The following is a 27,552-nucleotide window of genomic DNA, read 5'->3' on the forward strand; positions in this document are numbered from 1 at the left end:
GAAGAAGAAGAAGAAGAAGAAGAAGAAGAAGAAGAAGAAGAAGAAGAAGAAGAAGAAGAAGAAGAAGAAGAAGAAGAAGAAGAAGAAGAAGAAGAAGAAGAAGAAGAAGAAGAAGAAGAAGAAGAAGAAGAAGAAGAAGAAGAAGAAGAAGAAGAAGAAGAAGAGAAGAAGAAGAAGAAGAAGAAGAAGAAGAAGAAGAAGAAATTTAAGGGGAGAAGAAGAAGAAATTTAAGGGGAGAAGAAGAAGAAATTTAAGGGGAGAAGAAGAAGGGGAGAAGAAGAAGGGGAGAAGAAGAAGGGGAGAAGAATTAAGGGGAGAAGAAGAAGGGGAGAAGGAGAAGAAATTTAAGGGGAGAAGAAATTTAAGGGGAGAAGAAATTTAAGGGGAGAAGAAATTTAAGGGGAGAAGAAATTTAAGGGGAGAAGAAATTTAAGGGGAGAAGAATTTAAGGGGAGAAGAAATTTAAGGGGAGAAGAAATTTAAGGGGAGAAGAAGAAGGGGAGAAGAAGAAGGGGAGAAGAAGAAGGGGAGAAGAAGAAGGGGAGAAGAAGAAGGGGAGGCACTATTCCTATCACAAGGGATGTTTACATTCCTTGTAATAGGAATAAAAGTGATTAAAAAAAAAAAAAAAAAAAAAATTAAAGAGCTCCCTGTCTCCGCATGCTCATGCACAGAAGTTAACGAATGCATATGCAAGTAATGCCCACATATGTATATGTACGCCGCGTGCGTTAGAGCAAAAGCAACAATTCTAGCCCAAAACCTACTCTAAACATGTAAGCTGTAAAAAGTTTTTAAGAGTTGCCTATGGAGATTTTAAAAGTACCAAAGTTTGGCACCATTCCATGAGTGTGCGCAAATTTAAAGCGCGACATGTTAGGTATCTATTTACTCGGCATAAACATCACCTTTACATTATATAAAAATCCTATTCTCTGTGTGTTTTTTATAACAGCTTACCTGTAAAATCCTTTTCTTGGAGTACATCATGGGACATAGAGCCTAAGTAATTACTTAATGGGTTATGGGCCAACTTCAGGTGTTGACACTGGTATACACAATACAGGAAGCTCACTCCCCTATATAACCCCTCCTCCTTCCAGGAGTACCTCAGTTTTTGTAGCAAAGCAATATACTAAAGCCCCATAAAAGAGGGAAGGGACCTTTGTGTCCCATGATGTACTTCAAGAAAAGGATTTTACAGGTAAGCTGTTATAAAAATCTTATTTTCTTTATCGTACACCATGAGACACAGAGCCTAAGTAATTACTTAATGGGACATCCCATAGCAATGCTACTTGAGGGGAGATAGAGAGAGACAATCCGAAGGGCACACACAGACCTGTGGACTTGTACTGCTGCCTGCAGTACACTGCGCCCAAAGACGATATCTTCATACCTCTGTACAGCCATCTGATAAAATGTTGTGAATGTATGCACTTAAGACCAAGTTGCAGCCTTACAGATCTGAGACATGGAGGCCTGATGACGCACTGCCCAAGAAGCACCAACCGCCCTGGTAGAGTGCGCCCTAACTTGAAACGGGGGAATCTTACCTCTTGAATTATAAGTTTGAATTATCACTTGTCAAATCCACTTAGCGACAGTGGATTTCGACACTGCCTGTCCTTTCTTAGGACCCTCTGGCAGAATAAATAAGACATCAATCTTACGAATCTGAGCAGTTGCCTTTAAATAGATTTTCACTGCTCTCACCACATCAAGAAAATATAGTGACTTCTCTTCCTGGAACATGGTTTTGGAAAAAACAATGGCAGGACAATATCTTGGTTTTAGGTAAAAAACCTGAAACCACTTTTGGCAAAGAGCCTGGACGAGGGCGTAACACCACTGGGTCCTCATGAATAATCAAATATGGCTCTTTACAAGAAAGAGCAGCCAATTCCGAAACCCTCCTTGCTGAGGAAAACGCAACCAAAAACACCAGCTTCCTTGTCAGAAAGACTAAGGGAATATGCTGTATCAGTTCAAATGGCTGTTTTTGTAACACTGACAAAACTAAGTTCAAGTCATAAGGGCTTAAAAGGGGATTTAACTGGCGGATTAATCTGCATCACCCCTTGCATAAAACCACAGACTAAAGAATGCGTAGCAAGCGGTCTTTGAAATAAAACTGATAAGGCTTAATAGTACTTAGGGCCAATTTCATCTCTACGCCTAATTGTAGAAAGGCAAGAATTCTGCCTATGATATATCTGAGGGTGCCAACCCTTGGATTCATACCAGGAAACATAAGCCTTCCAGACTCCAATATATAGCTCTGGACGCTGGCTTCCTTGCATTAATCAAAGTAGAGATAACTGACCCGGAAAGCCCACGTTTCTTCAGAATGTGGGTTTCAACAGCTCATTAAATTTAACGTTTGTAAAAGTAGGATGCGCCCCTGTGAGAGCAGGTCTAGCCTTAGTGGGAGGGACCATGGACCCACCACTGCCATCTTTATGATTGCTGCATACCATGGCCTTCTGTGCCATGCTGGTGCTACCAGAATTACCAGCTTTATTTCCAGCTTGATTCTGCAAAGAAGTCGTGGTAGCAACTGAATGGGGGGGGGGGGGGGGGGGAATGCATAGATCAGTGAGAACTAATCCCACGGGGTCACCAACGCATCTGTTCCGCATGTGAGTGGATCCCCTGTCATGGACACAAAAGTTGACTAACTTCATGTTGAACCTGGATGCTAGAAGATCTACGTCCAGAGTCCCCCATCTTTGGCAAATGGCCCAAAAAGTGTCGGAGTGAAGAAACCATTTCCCCAGGAATAACTGCTGGCGACTTAAAGTGGTTGTATACCTTTTTTTTACTTTTACCTACAGGTAAGCCTATAATAAGGCTTACCTGTAGGAAAAAAAAAAAAAAAAAAAAAAAAAAATATTATATATATATATATATATATATATATATATATATATATATATATATATATATATATATATATATATATATATATATATATATATATATATATATATATATATATATATATATATATATATATATATATATATATATATATATATTTTCTCCTAAACCTGTACGGTTTAGGAGATATTCCCCTCACAATGAGCCGTTGACTGCAGCGGCGCATGCGCACAGGGGATTCTCGGCAGACAGCACGGCAAAATCCACTTGCTTCTCCATGGGGGATCTGTATTATCACCCAATGAGCCAATAATCGGTCTAATGCTTGACAGAGATAGCCTTTTCCCTGGATCTTTGGGAACATTTGATCTCAGAAAACGAGACGGTGGAAACTGCTGGAATTCTAGCTTGTATCCTAGAGACACCGTGGAGATGACCCATCTGAGCTGAATTTCCCTTTGCCAGACTTCTGAAATACTCAGAAGTCTTCCCCCACTCTGTACCTCTTCACGATAGGTTTTAGTATTCTGCTTTGCAGATTCGCGGTCCCAGGTCTTCTTTTGTGCCTGGGTCTGACCCTGAGGTTTTCCTCTAGAGTCAGACGGTGGAAGCCGTCGCCACTGCCTAGAGGCAGATGCCCTGGCGCAGGAGAAAAAGTCAGTTTAAATGAAGGGCATTTATACTTTCTTTTGACTGGCAAAAGAGTACTCTTTCCACTAGAAATAGTTTGGATGTATTTATCCAAATTATCGCCAAATAGTTGCTCCCCATGAAAGGGGAAACTAGTCAGAAGCTTCTTGCATAGTGCTTCGGCTGACCAATTTTTTAACCAAAGGGTTCTACGCATGTGTAATAGCACAAGTGCAGGGCGCCTGGTGAATAAAGTCCTTCATAGCGTCTATGGCAAAACATAATGACTTTGGTAGTTTGGCCAACTCACGAGGAGCTCTTTAAAGCGGGGGTCCACCCACACCGCCAAAAAAAAAAATTATAAAATATATATATATATATAAAATAAGCCAGCAGCTACAAATACTGCAGCTGCTGACTTTTAATACATGGCCACTTACCTGTCCCAGGGTCCAGCGATGTCGGCAGGCGACGCAGAGAACCTGCTCGGTTCTCGGCAGCTGCCGCCGCCATCCTAGGTGAGGGAATCAGGACGTGAAGCGTTGCGGCTTCACTTCCCGGTTCCCTACTGCGCATGCGCGAGTCGCGCTGCGCGTCCCAAGTGGTCCCCGCTCTCTCCTGGGAGCTGTGTGTTCCCAAGCAGACAGCGCGGTGGGGACAGGAAGTGGCGTAGACTCCCATGGGAGTCTATGCCGGAAGTGGGTGCAAATACCTGTCTTAGACAGGTATCTGCACCCCCCTCCCCCCTGAAAGGTGCCAAATGTGACACCGGAGGGGGGGAGGGTTCCGAAAAGCGGAAGTTCCATTTTTGTTTGGAACTCCGCTTTAAGAGCCTCTGTGAACTGGTCCTTTAACCACTTCAGCCCTGGAAGGATTTACCCCCTTCCTGACCAGAGCACTTTTTGCTATTTGGCACTGCATTGCTTTAACTGACAATTGCGTGGTTGTGCGACGTGGCTCCCAAACAAAGTTGATGTCCTTTTTTCCCCCCACAAAGAGAGCTTTCTTTTGGTGGTATTTGATCGCCTCTGCGGTTTTAATTTTTTTGCACTACAAACAAAAAAAAATTTGCAACGCCCCCATGTAGAATACATATCGGCCTAAACTGAGGAAAAAAAAAAAATTTAAATATATATTTTTTTGGGGATATTTATTATAGCAAAAAGTAAAAGGTGTTTTTTTTTTTTTTTTTTTTACTAGTAATGGCGGCGATCAGCTATTTTTATCATGACTGCGACATTATGGCAGACACATCGGACATTTTTGACACATTTTTGGGACCATTGTCATTTATACAGCAATCAGTGCTATACAAATGCACTGATTCCTGTGTAAATGACACTGGCAGTGAAGGGGTTAACCACTAGGGGGCTAGGGAGGGGTTAAGTATGTCCTGGGGAGTGTTACTAACTGTGGGGGGGGGCGTGGCTAAATGTGACGCGTCACTGATCTCTGCTCCCGATCACAGGGAGCAGAGATCAGTGACACTGTCACTAAGCAGAACGGGGAGATGCTTATTTACATTAGCATCTCCCTGTTCGTCCTCTCCGTGAGGCAATCGCGGGTATCCCCGCGGCGATAGAGTACGCGGGACCCGACTCACGGAGCTCCCGGCCGGCGGCGCACATGCAATGGCATGGCGGCAAATTCAAAAGGACGTACGGGTATACCCATTTGCCCAGCCGTGCCATTCCGGTTAAGAACTGGCAGATGCCAATTGCTGCGACTGCAGGCTGAGTAACGGTCCCTGGCAAGGAAAAAGAGAAATTTTAACAAAAATTCCAACTTTTTATCTGTTGGATCTTTAAGCATTTGTGCATTGTCTACAGGACAAGTTAAACTTTTATTCACTCTGGAATTTGCAGCATCAATTGCTGGGATAGAGAACTGAAAAACTCTTTGGAGGGAGAAAATGCTTATCCGGATGATCCCATTCAGCATAAATAAGCTTTTCTAGTAATGCATGGACAGGAAATGCATGCAAAGGCTGTAAAGGTTTTAAAGAACCCAAGGAAGAAACCGGACTTTCAGTTAACTCTGTTAGGGGTAGCATGAAAGCGGAGCGAATTATTTCCGTAAGGATTTGTACCTCTGATTGCGAAGCCGAATCATCAACTGTTGTTTTCCCCACAGAGGAATAATCGGCTTGTTTTTCCTCTTGATCGTCTGAGGGCAATAGCTCATCCTGTCCCCACTGTTCCCTTGGTAAAGGGTTTGAGGTGGGGGATCTAGCACAGTTCCTATCCCCTTGGATGGAGGATGCAATTAAAGCCGCTAATCTTCCTTCTAAGCCCTGCAGGGCAGAGGAAAATGCATCTTCCGTCATGTATACAGGGGCTTAAGTGTGAGAAGCAGTTGCACCACCAATTGCTTCCAAAAGACTCACCCTGGCTTGCCATGTCAGGTATCTCCGGAGAGGATGACAGTGTGGAGGCATGACTGGAATATTTAGTTCCTTTGTGGTAGTTCTGGAAGTCATAGTGCCAAGCACAAAAGCAGAGGCACTAGAGAGGAAAAAAAAAAAAAAAAAAAACAGAGTTAGGTACCTGGTAACTCTTTTTCTAAGAAGTCTTCCAGGGCAGCATCCGAGAGATAGGCTCCTCCTCCCTAAAACAGGAAACACATTAGTCCACCATTATAAATTTCACACTCTTACCTGTGTGCCTCAGTTATGTTAAAGCACCGAAGGAATTCCCTGTAAGCTGCAAGCTCCCCCTCTGTACCTGGTTTTTGTTGTTTCAAGGGTGGGAACTAGTGCTGCCCTGGAAGACTTCTTAGAAAAAGAGTTACCAGGTACCTAACTCTGTTTTCTCGAATCGTCTTCCAGGGCAGCATCCGAGAGGATATATCAAGCAATACTTACTAGGGTGGGGTTAGAGACTGGAGCACTTTACGACCAAATGCTTGGTCTTGGTCAGACAGCTGGTCTATGCGGTAGTGCTTAGCGAAAGTACTGAAGCTCGACCATGTCGCTGCCCTGCAGATCTGCTCCGGAGTTGCCCCTGCTTTCTCTGCGGCCGAGGTTGCCCAGGCTCTAGTTGAGTGCGCTCTGATTTCACTAGGTGGAGTGAGATTCTGTGCCTTATAGGTAATCTGTATGGCCATCCTTATCCATCTGCTGATGGTGCTTTTTGAAGCTGGTTTCCCTCTGTTGATTCCTGCATAGAGGATGAAGAGGGAGGTCGTTCTACGCCATTCTTTTGTTCTTTCGAGATACGCTATGAGCGTGTTCCTTACATCAAGTTTGCTGTAAATGTTTCTTTTCCTACTATCCATGGTTGTTGGAAGTGAGGGTATGACGATGTTTTGGGTTCTGTGAAATGTAGAAGAGACCTTGGGTAGAAAGGCCGGATCTGGAGAGAGAATTATCTTGTCCAGATGTATTAGACAGTATGGTTCTATTGAAGATAGAGCTTGGATCTCACTCACTCTTCTGGCGGATACTAAGGCCAGAAGGAGCGCAGTTTTTAACGTGAGGTTTTTGTCTGAGCTGTCCTCGATAGGTTCAAACGGAGGGGAGAGAAAGCCCTTAAGTACTGTGCCCATGTCCCAGGTGGGAGTTTTGTACAATTTGGCTGGTTTGGATCTTTTAAGAGCTATGAGGAATCGTCTTATCAGCGGGTCTTCCGCTAGTCTAGTATCCATGACCGAGGAAAGTGCTGCAACTTGTACTTTCAGGGTACTTGGTGATATGTTTTTGTCTGCACCATCTTGTAGGAAGTCCAAAACTATTGGAATTATCCCACCGTTGGAGATTGGTCTGTCTTCGTACCAAGAAACAAATTTTTTCCTTATTTTCTCATAGATGGCTCTCGTTACCGGCTTTCTGCTGTTTAAGATGGTGTTGATTACTCTGTCCGACAGGCCTTTGTTCTGGAGTTTTACCCTCTCAGTAACCAAGCCGAGAGCTTCAAGATTTTGTGGTTCGGATGGTTGACTGGGCCTTGTGACAGTAGATCCGGGCGGTCCGTCAGTGTCAGCTGAGGTTGTATGCTGAGATTTTTTAAATGACTGAACCATGCTCTCTGGGGCCAGTGTGGTGCTATTAGTATTACTGTTGTTTTCTCTGCCTTGATTTTTTGGATTACTTTTGGGATTATGGCAGTTGGAGGGAATGCATAGCACAGATGCCATTTCCAGTTTTGGTTGAAAGCATCCACCCCGCTGTTGCCATCTGTAGGGTCCAGGGAGAAAAATATCAGAGATTTTGCGTTCGCCCTGGAAGCAAATAGGTCTACTTCGGGTATTCCCCACTTCTGGGTGATTTGAGTGAAGGTTGTTTGGTTTAGTGACCATTCCGTGTGTTTTATCGTTTTCCGGCTCAGGAAATCTGCCACTGTATTGTCTGTTCCTTTTAGATGAATACCGGATATCGATCTTATGTTCACTTCTGTCCACAGTAGGATAGATTGTGTCAGTCTCATCAGATTTTGGGATTTTGTGCCCCCTTGTCTGTTTAGGTATGCGACTGTCGTTGCGTTGTCTGATTGTATCTTTACATCCTTCCCTTGTAATGCTGGCTTGAAGGTTTTTAGCGCTTCCCCCACAGCTTTCAGCTCTCTCAAGTTTGAGGAGGCTTGTGCCCATTTGGGTGTCCATTTCCCTTGCGAGAACCGCCCTTCCATGTGGGCTCCCCATCCTAGGGCGCTTGCATCGGTGGTGATGCTGACTGGATTGACTTGAGCCCATCTGCGCCCCTCGATGACCCGAAGTGGGTTGAGCCACCAGTAGAGTGTTTGTTTGACTGTGGCGGGGACGGGAATGGATTTTTCTAGGGATGCTTGCCTGCCATCCCATTGGGACAGAATGTAGTTCTGTAAGGGTCGCATGTGAATTTGTGCCCAGGTGATGGCTGGAATGGAAGACGTCATCAGTCCTAGTACGGACATTCCGTGCCTGATCGTTGTGGAATGGTTCCTTAGCAGGGACGTAATTGCTTGTGTCATTTTTACGTCTTTTTCCTTTGTTAGGAAAATTTTTGACAGTCTGGAGTCCAGCACGTATCCCAGGTACACTACTCTCTGGCTTGGGATCATTTGCGATTTCTCTGCGTTTATTAACCATCCCAGGTTTTGCAGATAGATCATACTCTTGCGCAGGTTGTTTTCTAGGATTGCTGCTGAGTCCGCAAAGAACAGGAGGTCGTCTAAGTATGGTATTATTCCAATACCCTCCTGTCTTAGACCTTTTAGTGCTTCCGCCATTATTTTTGAGAATATTCTTGGAGCCGAGGAGATTCCGAAGGGGAGAGCTGTGTACTGTAGGTGCAGCGTAGCTGCTGGCCCCTGGATTGCGAACCTTAGAAACTTTTGGTGATCCTTCCTTATGGGGACATGTAGGTAGGCATCCTGTAAGTCTAGTGTTGCCATGAATGTCTCCTGCGGTAGGATGTTCCTGATTGAATAGATAGATTCCATTCTGAATCTCTTGTATCTTATTCCTCGGTTGAGTGGTTTGAGGTTTAGTATCAGCCTTAGTTTGCCTGATGGTTTTCTTTTTGCGAAGATGTGTGAGTAGAAGCCCTTTTGTTCCTCCTCTTGGGGAACGTGACAAATCACCTTCTGATCTAATAGTTTCTGTAGGGATTCTAGAAACACCTTTGCTTGATTGCTGTCCTTGGGTAGCATGGTCGCTAAGTATTTGGTTGGGGGGCGGTTGGAGAATTCTATTGCGTAACCATCCGTTATGGTGCGCAGTATGAATTTGTTTTCTGTTATCTCCTCCCATTGGTGGGAGAAAGCCGCCAATCTGCCCCCCACCTGAAGGCAGTCATTGTTTTTTGTTCTTTTGGGTATTAGGCTTGAGGATGAATTCACTTTTGCCTTTGTTTTGTTGACCCCAGTGCTTTTTTGCCCCTGGCTTATTGAATTTCTTGAAATGCCGAAAGGGCGCCTTCCCTTGTCTCTTCTTGGTTTGAGGGAACCCCTTATTTTTTGCTGCAGTCCTATCCAGGACTGTTTCTAGTTCGGGACCAAAACAGTAGGTCTCCAGTGAATGGTATGCCACATAAACGGTTCTTGGAAGGTGCATCCCCCCCCCAGGATTTTAACCACAGGGCTCTGCGGGCCGAGTTTAGTAGTGCCGTGGTCCTAGAGGATATTCTGACAGTTTCTGCTGAAGCATCTGCCAAGAAAGCTGCCGCTCTAGTTAGTGTGGGGATGGTTTTAATTAGTTCCTCCCTGGGTGTGTCGTTCTCCAATAGATCTTGCAGCTGGGTTAGCCAGATTAGCAAGGTTCGGGCTGTGCAGGTGGAAGCAATAGCCGGATTTAGGTTTGCCGCCCCTGCTCTCGGATGCTGCCCTGGAAGACGATTAGAGAAAAACAGAGTTAGGTACCTGGTAACTCTTTTTCTAAGAAGTCTTCCAGGGCAGCACTAGTTCATGGGGTCGCTGAGGGTACCTGCGTCATCAAAAGCCAAGTCCGATTTGTTCGTGATTTTTGCCAGAGAGGCATCCACCTTGGGGCATTTAGCCCAGGTTTTGGTGTCTGCTTCCGCAAACGGGTATCTGCGTTTGATTGTGGCGGGGATGAAAAGCTTTTTCTCTGGGTCTTCCCATTCCTTTTTGACTATGTCTTTAAGTGTTTGGTGTACCGGGAACGTTCTTGGCTTCTTGGGCTGGAGCCCTTTGTACATTCTGTCATGCATAGTGAGTTCTGCGGTTTTCTGTTCTTTAATGCCTAGAGTGTCAGTGATGGCTTTGAGAAGACTGTCTGTGTCCTCAGAAGGAAACAGGTTGCAGTCTGTCGTGTCATCTTCCTCCTCTGAGTCTGAACAGATACCGTCTTCTGATTCAGATTGTTCAGATTCATCTGAATCCACCTCTTGTTCTGCCTGTACCTTGTTCTCCCTTGGAATGTGTGTTCCGCTGGTAGATGGGATACTGGCCTGAGCGACACTTGCTGGCGTTTCTAATTTCTCTATAGCTGAGCGTAGTGGTGCCATGGTGCTCTGAATTTCTTTCTTAAAAGAATTGAGCAGGTCTTTCAAAAATCCCTGTGGATTCTTTTGCCACCATTTTGTCTAAGCATTTCTGACACAGGGGCTTTTTCCAATCTGGGGAAAGCCTGTGGCTGCATGAGGCACATGTTTTGCCTTTAGCCTTCCTTTCCTCAGGGGTCTTTGCCTGCAAGCGAGCATAGAGAACAACAAAGAAAAACCCCGTGAGTCAAAGGAACTGCCTGTAGATAGGCAGTAAAGAGGTTAAGACAGAGATAATTCAAGAATATTCTGGCTTACCTTGGAGCTGTCCTGATTTGCAGGATCTGCAGGGCAGGGTGGGGAAGCGTCAGACATGATCAGCCACCAGGATCCTCTGCTTAGAGGCCTTTTTATCTGCTTCCTGCATAAGCTCCGGCCCCGCCCCCGGCTGACCCCGTGCAGGTTGGTGGACACACCTGCACATGCCGCTGTATTGTAGAGTAACTGTGCTGGTAGTGAAGGGTAGCATTGAACAAATTTGCTATTTGTATTCTGTTTTCTCTTTTTTTTTTTTTTTTTTTTAAACTTCCCGCCCCTAGGAGTCCCTGCTCTATCTCCGCAGTAGATAGACTACGGGAAAATGGCCGCCAACCCGGAAGCGGAACTTCCTCGGCGCCATCTTGGTACACCCCCGACTTCCTGTAGCGGCCTGTGGCGGTGAGGACGCTGCTGCGCCGCCCGGAGAGCAGCGGATTCGTTTGGGGGGACAGCCGCAGCCACCAGGGACCTAATTTAGAAGGTGCAAACCCCTCCCTGCTAGACCCTCTGCTGCTGAGGATTTCGGCAGCGGTCGGCGGCGGCGGCGGCGGTGGGGGGCAGCGCCCATCTATGCATGTATCCATCCCCCCTGGCGGGCTCCAGATTCTGCGGAAAGCCAGAGGGGGGTGCTTGCGGAAGCATACACAGGCCTAAACAGCGGCATGGGGTGGGGATGACAGAGTCCTCCTGCAGCCTGGGGGGATGATTGCAGACCCCTCAGTAGGGGCGAAATCTCAGGCTTTGAGCAATGTTGCCCAGTGCTGCGCCTGCTCGCCCTCCCAAAGCCCCTTGGGCTGTATGGGATGCTGGCAGGGGGTCTCCTGCAACAAGCACAGAGACAGGTGAAAATAAAATAACAAACGTTCTTGCAGCTCCTGTGGGTCCGGAGGAAACACAAACAACTGAGGCACACAGGTAAGAGTGTGAAATTTATAATGGTGGACTAATGTGTTTCCTGTTTTAGGGAGGAGGAGCCTATCTCTCGGATGCTGCCCTGGAAGACGATTCGAGAAAAAAAATATACCACTTGCTGAGCAATAGTTTTAGAAAAAACAATGCCACCATGAAGCTTTTGGTACTGAATAAGAATTGCATTTCCTGTACTGGAAATGCCTGTATACACTCCTCACGTGACCCAGCGCTCCTGTGTCCTCCAGTGTGTCAGACTTCCTCTCCTCTGTTACTGATATGAGAGGATCTGTCCCTTAAAAGCCTCAGGTGAGCCTATTCTGGCATTAGTCAGTGCTTCCGTCCTTCAGCGTGTGCTCCACGAGGACGCTCTCCTCCGCTGCACACGGCGCCGCCTGTTAATCACGCCCCTCCTTTCAAAAGAACTAGTCCGTGCAAACGGCATTAGGGTCTACAAATGCAGACCCGAAGGAGGAGGAGACAGCAAGCGCCGTCTGGCACCTAGCCAGAGCGGGGAATGTACTGCTTAAGCAGAGAGCTGGCAGTGCCTGTCACAAGAATGCTAGACATTGTTCAATAGGAAGGCCAGTATAAATATACAAGCATAAATGAAGCCGCCACCGCACCACTCTGGTGGGAGGGAGTTTAAACAGCAGAGTCGCTAATTTGCAGGATATATACCTGGCTTACTTAGTAGGGGCCGTTTCCACATACAAAAGTGTCAAAAACTGCTGCTGTACCTCCAACTGTTCAATAAGAACCCCCACTGACTGCTGGGACTACACATGCTGATATAGCCAGGACACAGAGCTGTTGAGAAGAAAAGTACCAAGGTATGTGTATTTTTACTCCCTCTAGAGGAGACATAAGGCATACAATGTTTAATATATAGATATAGAAGAAAGGCATAGGGGGACTTTTTACAATTCTTGGGCTTCTTCCCTTACCTTATCCCCGCTGCAGGATACTGATGAAACAGACAGATCCAAACTTCACCCATCATGGCGGGCTGCGTTAGTAAACCTTCAAAGACCAGGTCCCTTTTAATAGGGGATCCACTCCCTTGAACCAGTATAGCACCCCTCAGGAGCAACTTTAGGTAATGTAGCAAGACCAAAAAGAGTCCTGGTTCCTAGGGTCCAGCCCTCAAAGAGGCCTTACAGGCAAAACCTCGTTCTATGTGAGGCCCGGGTACCATCCTGTGGCTTGGATGGATCCTGCTGTGCAGGTTATTTAAATCCAGCATGGATCCCTCCTGGAGCTCCTCAGAGCACATCTTCACTCGTGACCAACACCTTAGACACTGGCGAAAAAACTGAGGTACTCCAGGAAGGAGGAGGGGTTATATAGGGGAGTGAACTTCCTGTATTGGGTATACCAGTGTCAACACCTGTTTATGGTGGCCCATAAACCATTAAATAATTACTTAGGCTCTGTGTCCCATGATGTACGATAAAGAAAAAAAATGTTTAGGGGTTCTGAGTAATTTTCTATTAAAAAAAAAAAAAAAAAAAAAAAGGAAGAAGGAAGAAGAGAAGAAGGGAAGGGGATGATGAGTTTTACATGTAGGAGCAAAGTGCCAGAATTGGCCTGGACAGGAAGTGGTTAAAGCTTCAAAAACATTTAACACAAACCCCCCCCCAATGGGCTCATGTAAGTACAAGCAGTCCACAGGTTACAAACAAGATCAATGGGAGGCATTTCATGCAGAAGGTTTTAAACCTTCTGCCTGTAAATCTTTCTGCTTTTAGAACCACTTTAAGCTACAAGATTTCAAAAACAAAACACACACACACACACACACACACACACTTTTGTTTAAAGTGTAGCTAAACCCAAAAACAAGTATTCTATACTGTTGGCAGCATATAAAACCTGAATAATAATAATAATAATAATAATAATAATAATAATAATAATAATAATAATAATAATAATAATGCTCCATGTGGTGGGGAAATCATTTACTTTTCAACAAAACATGACGGCACAAAAATAAAGGAGCAATCCCTGGTACAAGAAATTATGGATTCAATATGACATTATTCAGAAGATAGGGTGATTGAGGAGTGTAACTTAATAAAAATGTAATTCATTGCACAAACACAATTAGGATAAAACATGTTGGCAAGGGGGAAGAAAAATGTAGTGCTTCTACCACTGTAAACTCAAAGTGTACAATCTAGCTCAGGGCATCAGAGGTTTCCAATACACTGAGGCTCAGCCCAGACAAAAAAAAAGAAGCCAAGGATCAGTGGGCCCCAAAAAGCCAAAAAGGGCACCACTGAGTGGCTGAAGAGGTGAACAGCAAGGAATGGAAGGCGCAAATGCAAGGAAAGCAGTGTTCAGATTTATAGAACAAACAAGAGCACAAAACTCTACAGAAGGTCATAATGTAAAAGCAGGGCCCTAGAAACAAAAGACACAGCATCAAGCCTATTGTAGAAACACAGCACAAAGTGAAGCAGGCCATACAAAAATCCACATAAACCAATAACGTCAAGTTACTGATGTCAGACCAACACAAGGTGGATTCAATTTACTGTACATCAAGTTTGCTTCTTCCCGTTTTAATGAAGTGCATGTCAAGCCACAAGTTTTCATTTAAGCTTTGCACAGAGTATTTTTTTTCTTTCTAGATAGGGTAAGAGGGTTGCAAACCTGCCTCCTTTTTTGCCATCTGTCTCATTGTGGAGATTTCCCTTCACTTCCTGTCCTAGCCATGTGAGGAAATCCTGGCAAGTGAGGGAATCCTTGGTTGTCCCCAGGGTCACTAGAATTAGTGTGCCCATAGACATTGGAAGATTTCCCCCTCTACTCCCCTTCTGTTAACAACCCAAAAAGAAAACAAACAAGCCCCTGATCAATTTTCACTTAGCCATAATCACCTAGGGCAGAACTATACGATTGCTTTTGATCAAACATCTGCATGTGTGCTAATCGTAATGCAGATCAATTAAAAGATCTTTTACTAGAAGATTTTGTGATATGACTGATAGATTTTAATTTTCAATTGATACTTTCAGTGGATCGGAATGTGCGAAACAATAGTAGGTTTGTTGCACCATTTGATATTTTAGTCAATGATAAAACCAATTGTTTGCAATCACTTGTACCTCGATCCATCAAAAATTACTATACATATGCCCAGATATTACGCTCATAGTGTGTTTGTGTAAAATAATTATACATATTTTTATTTTATTTTTTATATTAATTATGGGATTCAGGCCTGCACAGCATTGAACCAATCCATCTCTGGTGCAATGTACAAACTACTGCATGGTTTATATTCAAGCCCCCAGTCTATTAGGTATAGCTCTACCATTACGGGGTTGGAGGAAGTAAACTACAAGATCATAACGTTACCATACTTGTGCTCCTTTGAGATCTTTGAATCCTGAGTGGTGGCAGATCTGTGAATGATTGATATGGGCGGAGCCACACACATTCAAATTCAAAAACAGACAGAAGGCTGCAGGAGGAAGCACCCAGTCACTCATAAATAGGGGGCAGGCAGTTTAAGAATTGGATGGGGTTGTGAATATGACCCCGTTTCATGCTACACTCATATTTAAAGTGGTTGTAAAACCCATTCATGGAATTTGACCTAGGCTAATATATCTGTAGAGTTTACTTATCTGTCTCCAAAGCTTTTAAGTGCATGTCTTCATGCTGCTTCAGTTCCTCTGTTATCAGCATGATAACTTCTAACAAGTTCTCAGACAAATAAGATAACAGCAGCTGAAAATTTGTGTCAGGGAGGGTGCTTAGAGATAGATAAGCAGAGAGCTTGTCTATTCACAGTACAGCTCTTGGGGGAGTGACTTTCCTCCAATCAGCTCTCACACAATGCAAGCCCAGACTCCACACCTACTGCTGGAAAAGGAAGAAAGTTATCTAACACAATCTGCACTTTCCATAAAGTGTAGAAAGGGAATGGCAACAGATATACATGTAAAACTAAAGTAGGAGGATTTGTTTCATCTCTGTATCTTCTGGGGCTGTTCACTTCACTGGGTATATGTGACCGTTTACATCCACTTTAAAGCTGCTTCTGTTTGAACTGCAACTGCCATGGTGCTGCACATTTGATCAGTTATGACACCAGCCATTTGACAGGTTGACAGTTTGGTTGAGGACACAAGCAAATGTGACAGTTAGCAATCTCGGCACTACAGGAACATAACTGTTTGAAATCATGAATCAATGAGTTTAGTTCTGCTTTGATTTACTGCTGTTCAGGGGACCTGGGCAACAGCAAAATGGTGTGGCCTTCTGTAAGAAGAAACAATGCGCTAAAGAACATATCAAGTTATTATGGGTAAAGTTCCACTTTAAAAGAAGAAAATGGGAGCAAGGTCCGCTTTAATAGTGCATTCTAGATATAGCTTTTATTAATCATGTGACACCAAGTAGTGGAGTTAGAAAATAAAAACATTTAGGGTTGCCTAGGGTAATGTGATGTGTAAATACGGCCCCAACTGCATCCATGTTTTCATCGTCTACCGCAGGGTTATGCAATTAGCGGACCTCTAGCTGTTGCAGTCCCATGAGGTATATAGTAAGACACTGACAGCCACAAGCATGACACCCAGGGGCAGAGGCATGATGGGACTTGTAGTTTTGCCACAGCTGGAGGTCCGCTAATTGCATATCCCTGGTCTACCATGTTCTTGCTGGTTCATTGCCCAGCCCTTTCCATTAAATGTAAACTGTGTAGATGGACCTAAAGGTTTACTTCACTTCTGGTTCTTTAAGGCTGTCAGCAGACCAGCCTCTACAAATTTAGCAGCGCCCAATAATGGAGAGAAACAGAGCATGTGCAGAGCAGGGTGAGATGGTTTATTACTGCATTTTAAACAGTATAGACACTTTAATGTTTTTACATAACTATACCTGTAAAGGGGGCAGCCTGAAGTGATCTACAGTAAGGCCCATAAATATTGGGACATCGACACAATTCTAATCTTTTTGGCTCTATACACCACCACAATGGATTTGAAATGAAACAAACAAGATTGTATATGTGCCTCCCACTTTTTAAGGGACCAAAAGTTATGGGACATTTGGCTGCTTAGCTGTTCCATGGCCAGGTGTGTGTTATTCCCTCATTATCCCATTTACAAGGAGCAGAGTTAATTTCAAGTGTGCTATTTGCATTTGGAATCTGTTGCTGTCAACTCTCAATATGAGATCCAAAGAGCTGTCACTATCAGTGAAGCAAGCCATCATTAGGCTGAAAAAAAACAAAACAAACCCATCAGAGAGATGGCAAAAACATTAGGTGTGGCCAAATCAACTATTTGGAACATCCTTTAAAAGAAAGGACGCACCGGTGAGCTCAGCAACACCAAAAGACCCGGAAGACCACGGAAAACAACTGTGGTGGATGACCGAAGAATTCTTTCCCTGGAGAAGAAAACCCCCTTCACAATAGTTGGCCAGATCAAGAACACTCTCCAGGAGGTAGGTGTATGCGTGTCAAAGTCAGCAATCAAGAGAAGACTTCACCAGAGTGAATGCAGAGGGTTCACCACAAGATGTAAACCATTGGTGAACCTCAAAAACAGGAAGGCCAGATTAGAGTTTGCCAAACATCTAAAAAAGCCTTCACAGTTCTGGAACAACATCCTATGGACAGATGAGACCAAGATCAACTTGTACCAGAGTGATGGGAAGAGAAGAGTATGGAGAAGGAAAGGAACTGCTCATGATCCAAAGCATACCACCTCATCAGTAAAGCATGGTGGTAGTATGGCTGCCAATGGAACTGGTTCTCTTGTATTTATTGATGTGACTGCTGACAAAAGCAGCAGGATGAATTCTGAAGTGTTTCGGGCAATATTATCTGCTCATATTCAGAAAAATGCTTCGGAACACATTGGACAGCGTTTCACAGTGCAGATGGACAATGACCTGAAGCTGACTGCGAAAGCAACCAAAGAGTTTTTTTAAAGGAAAGAAGTGTTAGGCTCGGTTCACACTGGGGCGACTTGTCAGGCGACCTAGTCGCCTGACAAGTCGCCTCCCGTTCTGTGCTATGGAACCGTTCTAATCGGAGCGACGCAAGTCGCTCCGACTTAGAAAAAGGTTCCTGTATTACTTTGGGGGCGACTTGGGGCGACTTGCATAGACTTCTATGCAGAAGTCGTCTCGCAAGTCGCCCCGGCAGTCGTTTGCAGGTCGCCTCGCTGAGGCGACCTGCAAGTCGTGCCGCCCATGTGTGAACCGAGCCTTATGTTATGCAATGCAATGGCCAAGTCAATCACCTGACCTGAATCTGACTGAGCATGCATTTCACTTGCTGAAGACAAAACTGAAGGAAAACTGCCCCAAGAACAAGCAGGAACTGAAGACAGTTGCAGTAGAGGCCTGGCAGATTATCACCAGGGATGAAACCCAGCGTCTGGTGATGTCTATGCGTTCCAGACTTCAGGCTGTAATTGACTGCAAAGAATTTGCAACCAAGTATTAAAAAGTGAAAGTTTGATAGATGATTGTTAATCTGTACCATTACTTTTGGTCCCTTAAAAAGTGGGAGGCACATATACAAACTGTTGTAATTCCTACACCGTTCACCTGATTTGGATGCAAATACCCTCAAATTAAAGCTCATCTTGTTCGTATCATTTCAAATCCATTGTGGTGGTGTATAGAGCCAAAAAGATTAGAATTCTGTTTATGTCCCAATATTTATGGACCTGACTGTAGTAGGACTTCATTTTCTGACTAAATTTCAACTTTAAAAGAATCTTGCTCCTTCTCTCATCCTTTATTTAGATTGCAGATATAGAATATTAAGAGCACAGCCCGTACTTCCACCTGTCTCACCTAGGCAAGAATGACATCCCCAGCCACCCAAAGCCTCTTAAAGAGGTCCAGTCAAAAAAAAAAAAAAAAAAAAAAAAAAGAAGGAAAAGTCAAATACAGTACAAATACTGTAGCTGCTGACTTTTAATATTAGGGCACTTACCTGTCCAGAGAGCCCATGATGTCAGCACCCCAGCAGATCTTCGGATCGACTCCCGGGTGCTGCCGCCGCCATTCCTCCTAAGGGAACCAGGCAGTAAAGCCTTTCAGCTTCACTGCTGGCTCCCTACTACACATGTGCAGAGCACGCTGCGCTAATTGGCTCGGCATCAGGGGAAGGAGAAGGGGGGGCGAACTTCCAGGAGATCAGGCTGCTGCCCATCTCCCGGAAGTGGGGAAGGGGACCCGAAAGGTGCCAAATGTGACACCGGGGGGCGTTGGGTGGCTGAGAAGCATATAAGCCGAAGTTCCACTTTTGGGTAGAACTCTGCTTTAAGATACTCACATGGCGCATACCAGGAGGCTTCAGGGGTCACTGTCATGTAGCATTAGAGAGTTCACTTCAAGGACCCAGAAGAGACAGCTCCCAATGTCATAAGGGAAGAAAATGGAAGTGTGGGACCCGGTGCGCAGCAGCCTTTAGCACATAAAAGCAGGTTAATGCTGGATGCGGGAGTACCTAGGAAACTAGGCAAGGGGAGGGTTGAGGAACAATGGAGAATTCCCTGTGTGTTTTTTTAGCAGCAAATAGAAGACAAAAAAGTTCATAAAAAAGAAGATTAATTTTATTGAGCACAAGACAATTAGACATCATTATGGTACAAAAGTTAAAATATGAGCTCTGGTGTACACAATGCGAGACAATTTGGACTAAAAGGAGAATCAAACAGTGATTAATACCGTATAATGTAACTGATAAACAATATACATCAGGAGGGTATTGCCTCACAGTGTTAATTGTAATTGTGCTATCCGATGTTAGCAAATGCCCCAATGCATTTCAACCTTAAAGGTTATGGTCTACTTCAGGGGGTTCCTACATTTCTATAAATACATCAAAAAAGGACAGATATCAGCATTACAGAAAATTATATATAATCACATTATGAAATACTGAGTTTGGTAATCATACTGTACTTACCCCTTCCACCAAGACGGCTCGCTTATCCAGAGACTTCTCTTTATAAAAAAAAAAAAAAAAAAACACACACCACACAAAAGTAGACAGAAGATTCCCCCAATGATGATCCCAGACCCCACTTGGGAATTGTGCTCACCTCCGTCCCAAAGGGGCAACGCCGGCCCGCGAGGCTTACAAGTGGTCACAGATGGGTCAGCCCCCCCATAGGGGAAACTCATAGACCGAAAGTTTCCCCTGAGTTTCCCCTATGGGGGGCTGACCCATCTGTGACCACTTGTAAGCCTCACGGGCCGGGGTTGCCCCTTTGGGACGGAGGTGAGCACAATTCCCAAGTGGGGTCCGGGATCATCATAGGGGGAATCTTCTGTCTCCTTTTGTGGTTTTTTTTAATAAAGAGAAGTCTCTGGATACGTGAGCCGATGTTGGCATTTCCCCAACATCGGATAACACAATTACAATTAACACTGTGAGGCAATACCCTCTGATGTATATTGGTTTATCAGTTACATTATACGGTATTAATCACCGTTTGATTCTCCTTTCAGTCCAAATTATCTCGCATTGTGTACACCAGAGCTCATTTTAACTTTTGTACCATAATGATGTCCAATTGTCTTGTGATCAATAAAATTAATAAATTTATGAACTTTTTTGACTTATATTTGCTGCTAAAAAACCCCACGGAGAATTTTCCATTGTTTTTCAAATACTTATATTGGTGTGCGCAGCCTTATCAGACTCCCATACATGTGTCATTTCATGCTAGAGGGGGGTTGAGGTTCTTCTCTAAAGACTGCATGTGGTCTACTTTATGTGTACATCATTTACATTTGAAGTGTACAGACCACTATACATGAGAAAGGAGAAGTTGCGCTACTGCTCCTGAACTATAAAGGGTCTCGTGCAGTTCTCTTGACTCTTCTTGTGACATTGGGCGAGGCGTTTTGTGTTTGTTTTTTTAAACCCATTTGTGTGGACAGATTCTTGTGAATTAATAAACAACTACCATCCTCCATGGCGACTGACGAACTTATAGTTTGAATGAACTGATCAGCACACCCGTAGTTCAATCACACTGCTTACAGCTCCGAAAACGACAGCCTGTACAAAGCTACAAGCAACAGAGCTGTAGGCAGGGTCTCCAGGATCCTAACAATACACCTGTAATCTGCTGATCGCTGGTGCCATGCTGTGCAGGCTTCAGTTCTAAAAATAATGGCACATTTTTTTACCTGCAAAAGAATGTATGAATTTATTTATTGATTTTTTTATATAAAAGCTTAAGTTATCCTTTAACCTCTGTGGACACACACGGAAATATGCAGCCTCTCAGCGGGTGGGCCTTGATGAGGGTGCATTCGTGTAAATACAGCTAAGCCAAGAGCATGTGCCCTGTGCACTCCCAAATGCTGCTTGCCATTGGAAGCTTTCCGATCATGTGACCGCCAATCTCGGCAGTCACATGATCATAAACCCTGCATCTCAAACCCCTTAAAGGGCCAGAAGGTTGCGGCTTTAAGGGGTTAAAGCCGAATTCCAGGAATCCATCTACTTGCAGGTATACCATGAATTAAGTCAAACAAGGTTTCCGGCAGCCTCCTCACTTATCTCTATTATTCACATCTGACAGGTTTATTGTGCTCCAGGACAGTAACTTCCGGGGCTCCGATGCTGCTCACTGTGGTCTCAATTCCTTCAAGAGCAGAGTCCCTGGAACTGCTATGCCCACCCCTACCTTCCTTCTGACCGTTCATAGAAGCCTTTGTATTATATGAATGCATACACAAAATACAAAGGCTTCTGAAACAGGACAGGGGAGAGGCGAGCATAGCTGCGGTGGTTACTATTTCTCTCACAGATGGAGAGTGTCCTCTGGGAGTGCAATAAAGCTTGTACATACATGTCATAGATACAAGTACCAGAGGTGACATGCACCTAATTGGACTTAACTCAGAGTGTCGCCACTTTTTGCAAAGTTGCTGAATTCCTGGGATTCAGCTTTAAAGAGGAAGTAAAACCTGCTTTTTTTTACCTGCAAAGTAAAGGCATAATGTGCTAGTATGCATCACATACTAGCACATTATGTGAAACTTACCTGCAAATGAAGCCCTCTTTGTCCCATCTTCCTGCTGGGTCCGCAGACACCGGCTGTGTGACTGGCCGGAGCTGCATGATGTCACTCCCGCACAAAAGCCACCAGTCACGGCTATGATGAAACGGCACGAGCGGCCGTTCCTTCAGAAAGCATGTGCAAATGACATGACGTTGTTGGTGTAGTATACAGTAAACATCTAAACAGTGCATGTTTATGAGATATTTCTTGTACCTATTAGGTAAGCCTTACCTATAGGTACAAACATTAAAGCAGCCTTTCTCAACCTTTTCAACATGGGGGAACCCTTGAAATAACTTTCTGGTCTCAGGGAACCCCTGCTAATAATGACTATATCTACAACTAATGATACATTACTGTGATAGTCAGTGGGAAGAATGCTCCTTACATTGGTGGTCATTGGGAAGAATTACCCCCTTACAGATAGCTAAAAAAAATAAATAATCAATGGTGTCAGTGGGAACTTATCTGAGAGGCAGAAACTGCTCATTGCTCAATGAACCCCTGGAGGAACCCTAGGGTTCCATGGAGCCCCTGTTGAGAAACCCTGCATTAGAGAGAAGTTTACTTCCTCTTTAACCATAAAATGTGGCCTTAAAATTCTCCCTTACAGTGAGGCTGCCCCAGGGCAGGGCCTATACAGGCAGTAAAACACTTTTACTTACCAGATCCTCCATTCCCCCCGACACACAGTGCTCTGCAGTGGAAGGTCCCTCAGCATCCTCATGTCCAATGCAGAGCTATGGTCCTGGCATTGGTCTAGATTAGGGTTTCTCAACTCCAGTCCTCAAGGCACCCCAACAGGTCATGTTATCAGGCTCTCCATTATTTTTGCACAGGTGATTTGATCAGATTCACTGCCTTAGTAATTACCACAGCAGATTCATCTGAGGGAAATCCTGAAAACATGACCTGTTGGGGCGCCTTGAGGACCGGAGTTTAGAAACACTGGTCTAGATGACAGACCACCAGAGAGTGGGGAGACAGGCCTAAGATGGCAGAGGAGTGGAGGATCAGGCAATTCAGATGACTCCCCAGACTAAATGAGCCCAGGCACAGCCTCATCACCAGGGAGGAGATTTAGGTTTCCTGGAGTTGAGCTTGAAGAGTTGCTGGTCCCCTTAGGCCTACATGGAGGTGAATGGAGCCCAGGGTATAGGAATGACCACACGGGTGCCAATCTGGGGGATCAGGTAGGTAGACTAGGAACCAGAGCCTGGCACTGAGCACTCACACAAAGAGGGGGGATGGGCGTGGGCACCGAGCATTCCCTATAGGGCTGGGAGGGATGGGAAGACATATACAGGCCTAGCTGTCACACCGCACGGTAAACACAGCTGGAGATCGTCCTTTACCGCTATGACGTTGACGAAGGTGGTCTTCCCCGAATACTGCAACCCGACCAGCGTCAGCTCCATCTCCTCCTTCCAGAACAGGGACTTGAACCAGTCCAGCAGCTTGTTGATGAGAGCCAGCATGGTGCTGCCGAGGCAGGAGGACTGTGTAGACTGCTTAGTGCTGCTGAACGCGGCCGCTCCGACACCCCGGAACCCTACAGCTGCTGCACAGTCCCAAGCGGCCGCCTGTCATATGACTAACGTGACGTCACGGCCCAACAGCACCGGGCTTAGTAATAGCGAGTCAAGAGAGGAAGGAGGCACGGGACCCTGTCACGTGACGGCGGGATCACATGACGCACATTGCACGCCCACTAACAGCAAAGGGCGTGCTCCTAGGGGGGTGACGTGACGTGACGTGACCTGTCATGGATGGGTTTAATGTGCTTTATATATTGTGAAGGAGCCGCCTCTGTGCAGTGTATAAGTAGGAGATATATGAAAGCCAGGGTAATCATTTGTTTTTTTGCTAGAAAATTACTTAGAACCCCTAAACATTATATATATTTTTTCTAACACAGTGAACAAAATCTATAAGAAAAAAGTTGCGCTACTATTATCCAAAAAAGAAAGAAAAATGTAGCAGCCAGCATTAGCAACGAAACAAATTGTATATAAAACGAAAGTGAAAAAATGCAGCGCTAAGACCCCTTTCACACTGGGGCGGTTTGCAGGCGTTATTGCGCTAAAAATAGCGCCTGCAAACCGCCCCTAAACAGCCTCTGCTGTTTGTTCAGTGTGAAAGCCCGAGGGCTTTCACACTGAAGAGGTGCGCTGGCAGGAAAAGAAAAAATCTCCTGTCAGCCGCATCTTTGGAGCGGTGTATTCACCGCTCCTAAACCGCTCCTGCCCATTGAGATCAATGGGACAGCGCAGCTATACCGCGGTAATAGCGCGGCTATACCGTGGTAATACCGCGGCTATAGCCGCGCTATACAAGGGGTTTTAACCCTTTTTCGGCCTCCAGCGGGGGGTTAAAACCGCACCGCTAGTGGCCGAATACGGCCCCTTTCACACTGGGGCGGTAGGGGGCGTTGGCGGTAAAACAGCGCTATTTTTAGCGCTGTTTTACCGCGGTATTCAGCCGCTAGCGGTTTTAACCCCCCGCTGGCGGCCGAAAAAGGGTTAAAACCCCTCGTATAGCGTGGCTATAGCCGCGGTATTACCGCGGTATAGCCGCGCTGTCCCATTGATTTCAATGGGCAGGAGCGGTGAATACACCGCTCCAAAGATGCGGCTGACAGGAGTTTTTTTCTTCTCCTGCCAGCGCACCGCTTCAGTGTGAAAGCCCTCGGGCTTTCACACTGAACAAACAGCGGAGGCTGTTTAGGGGCGGTTTGCAGGCGGTATTTTTAGCGCAATAACGCCTGCAAACCGCCCCAGTGTGAAAGGGGTTTTACGCGGTAAAACAGCGCTAAAAATAGCGCTGTTTTACCGCCGATGCCCCCTACCGCCCCAGTGTGAAAGGGGCCTTAGAGAATATAACCACCCCAAAGAACCCTCTAGGGTAGATATTCACTAATGGAGTGGTGAATAATAGTGTAAGTATACAATCAATAAGGTGCTATAAACGTGTTCAGTGTATATGTGAAAACAATCGATGAACTCATATGAACACAGCACAATCGCATGAGCCAAAGGAGTAATATAGTCCACAAAGTAATTGCACATAGGATGTAATCTGACCAGAAATGATCAGCATAACAATCTACTTATGGTAATCCTTAAAAAGTCCATGCAAACATTCAGTGAAGGGTGTATAGTCTCTCAAATATCATAGTGAGATGCAATCAGTCATATAGGAGAATAAACAGGTATGCAGTATAGGGAGTGATATTCACAGACAAACGTCTACAATGTGCATCCAACACCAGGAGAGGGTGGGTACTCTTACCCTGAAACGTGGACGCACACGCCAGCGGCGGTGGCAGTGTTGCCAACTGCCAGTATTTTTACTGGCAGCCAGTAAAAAACAGGCGTTTTTCTCCTGCCAGTAAATGCCAGTAAAAGGAAAGGATTGCCAGTTAAAAATATGGTTGTGACGCTCAGCTCAGCCCTACGCATGCACAGGTCTGGTTCACCATCCGAGTGCATGCTAGTGTGTTTGGGCAGCGCAAGTGGGGGTGGGTGGGTCTGGTGGAGGCAGTGCCTGAGCAGGTCATGTGATGCAAGAGGCCTAGGGTAGCCCCTTGTGCGAGTCTGCATTACGGGAGCAAGGCAAGCCGGGAGCTGGACTGTCAGTGCTGTTTGGACTGGAGTGCACCTCCATGAAGAGAGACTGTCACTGTGACTCATAAGGGGACGTGTCATGTCGGTGAGGTGTCATCACCATCATCTGTGCTGCTGTCAGTGTCACTATGAGAGTCAATTTCATGCATGTGTGCCTGCCCATTCAAATTTCTTGTCCTGTCCCTGAGCTACTCACTTACTATTTCGAAAATAAAATATTAAATGTTTTTTGCCTTAATATCCACCTTAAATCACAGTTCTAATTGCATATTGTACTTGTTTGTAGTCTAAATACTGAAATTTGCAGTTAAAACTATAATTTTGGAAATGCCAGTAAAAATTTTGCTGTGCCAGTAAATTTTGGGTCTCGTGTCAGTTAATTTCAATCTCATAGCTTGGCAACACTGGGCGGTGGGTCAATCAAGCATGGAATAATCCTCCAAAACGAACTCTCCAACCTGGGCACTTGCAGGTAAGATGATGTAAACCAGCATCCACATCCAGGGGGGTCGATGATGAGTAGTCACAAAAGTAGCTCCAGTAAACAGGTATTTGGTGTCATCATAACAGCAACATCAGCCATGGGAAAAAAAGAAAAAAAAGCCTCCACATAGTGCAGGTAAATCCGAGAAAAATGTATTTAAATAGAATGAATAAAAAACGTACAGAACATCGTTCAAGATGTGTACAAAGCGTGATCGCGAACATCAAATAAAAAAAGCGTGGTATGTAGAGCCAAGCAGGCTATGTACCCAACATGTTTTGTACTAAACGTACTTCTACTATTCTCTAACACCCTAGAGAATAAAATGGCGGTAGTTGCAATACTTTTTGTCACACTGTGTTTCTTACAAGCACATAGCTCCCAACTGTCACTGATATTGGGGGACTGTCCTTGATTTGGAGCACTGTCCACCTGTCCCTTTTCCCCCTCATTTGGTATGATCTATAAAGTTGTATATAAAATTCACTTTTTACTTTTTATTTTAAAAGTGTTTCCCAGTGCTAAACCTTTCATTTTAAAAGCCAATATAAAGGAATAATAGTGGTACAAAAAAAGCCCTTGTGGATTTAATTAACTTTTTTTTGTTAATTCCCCTTTAAGGGGGTGTGGCAGGGGGCGTGCCCTATGCCCACATACATTTGCTAGTAGGTGTCCCTCGTTCCCATCTCAAATTGTTGGGAGGTATGCAAGCGCACTTCTTTTGGAAAAAAGACACTTTTTTGAATGAAAAAATAAGTCAACAGTAAAGTTAGCCTAATTTTTTTTTATATTGTGAAAGATGATGTTACACCGAGTAAATTGATACCCAATATGTCATGCTTCAAAGTTGCGCCCGCTCATGGAAAGGCAACAAACTTTTACACTTAAAAATCTCCATATGCGACGTTTAAAAAATTCTACAGGTTGCATGTTTTGAGTTACACAGGAGGTCTAGGATTAACTCTACCGATCACGGTGATACCTCACATGTGTGGTTTGAACACCGTTTTTATATGTGGCCGCTACTCACGTATGTGTTCGCTTCTGCACGCGAGCTCGGTGGGACACGTTTAAAATGTTTTTTTTTCTTATTTATTTTACCATTTATTTTTTATTTTTACACTGTTCTTTAAAAAAAAAATTGTGTCACTTTTATTCCTATTAAAAAGAATGTAAACATCCCTTGTAATAGAAAAAAAAGCATGACAGGACCTCTTAAATATGAGATCTGGGGTCAAAAAGACCTTAGATCTCATATTTACACTAAAATGGAATAAAGAAAATGTAAAAAAAAAATGTTGTTAAAAAAAAAAAAAAAAAAAAAAAGCCTCTTTAAGAGCTATGGGCGGAAGTGATGTTTTGACGTCACTTCCTCCCTGTAATGCTATGGAGACAGGTGGGGGCCATCTTCCCCTCCATACCACACGGGAGCAGGCGCGATTGCCTCCGCTGCTGTCGGCGGCTCTGATAAGCGGCGTAGAGCACCGGAGACTTGCAGGAGTGGGGGGGGCCCTCTCCTGCCACCGATAAAAGTGATCTTGCGGCGAATCCACCACAGAGACTACTTTTATCTGAAAGCGGACTGCCCGCTGAAGAAAAGGATACCGGGGTTATGGCAGCTAGATGCTGCCATAACAACGATATCCCACTTCGTACAGCCGTTAATGAACACATTTTTTTTTTTTAATAGAACTAAAGGCAAAACATTTTTTCCC

The 27,552-nt window shown here is 44.7% G+C and overlaps 1 protein-coding gene across 1 annotated transcript in view; it reads right to left on the reverse strand.

The window, feature by feature from the left end:
• The window catches only part of LOC141131934 (ADP-ribosylation factor-like protein 8B-A), a 108,135-nt gene extending 84,694 nt beyond the window's left edge, over positions 1–23,441 (reverse strand). The window contains exon 1 of the mRNA XM_073619771.1: positions 23,083–23,441. Within this exon, the coding sequence (XP_073475872.1) occupies positions 23,083–23,205 (123 nt within the window). The 5' untranslated portion in view covers positions 23,206–23,441. The remainder of the gene's footprint in view (positions 1–23,082) is intronic.
• Positions 23,442–27,552: the final 4,111 nt, after the last annotated feature.

This window comes from Aquarana catesbeiana, linkage group LG03, assembly GCF_042186555.1.
Source record: "Aquarana catesbeiana isolate 2022-GZ linkage group LG03, ASM4218655v1, whole genome shotgun sequence".
NCBI lineage: Eukaryota > Metazoa > Chordata > Amphibia > Anura > Ranidae > Aquarana > Aquarana catesbeiana.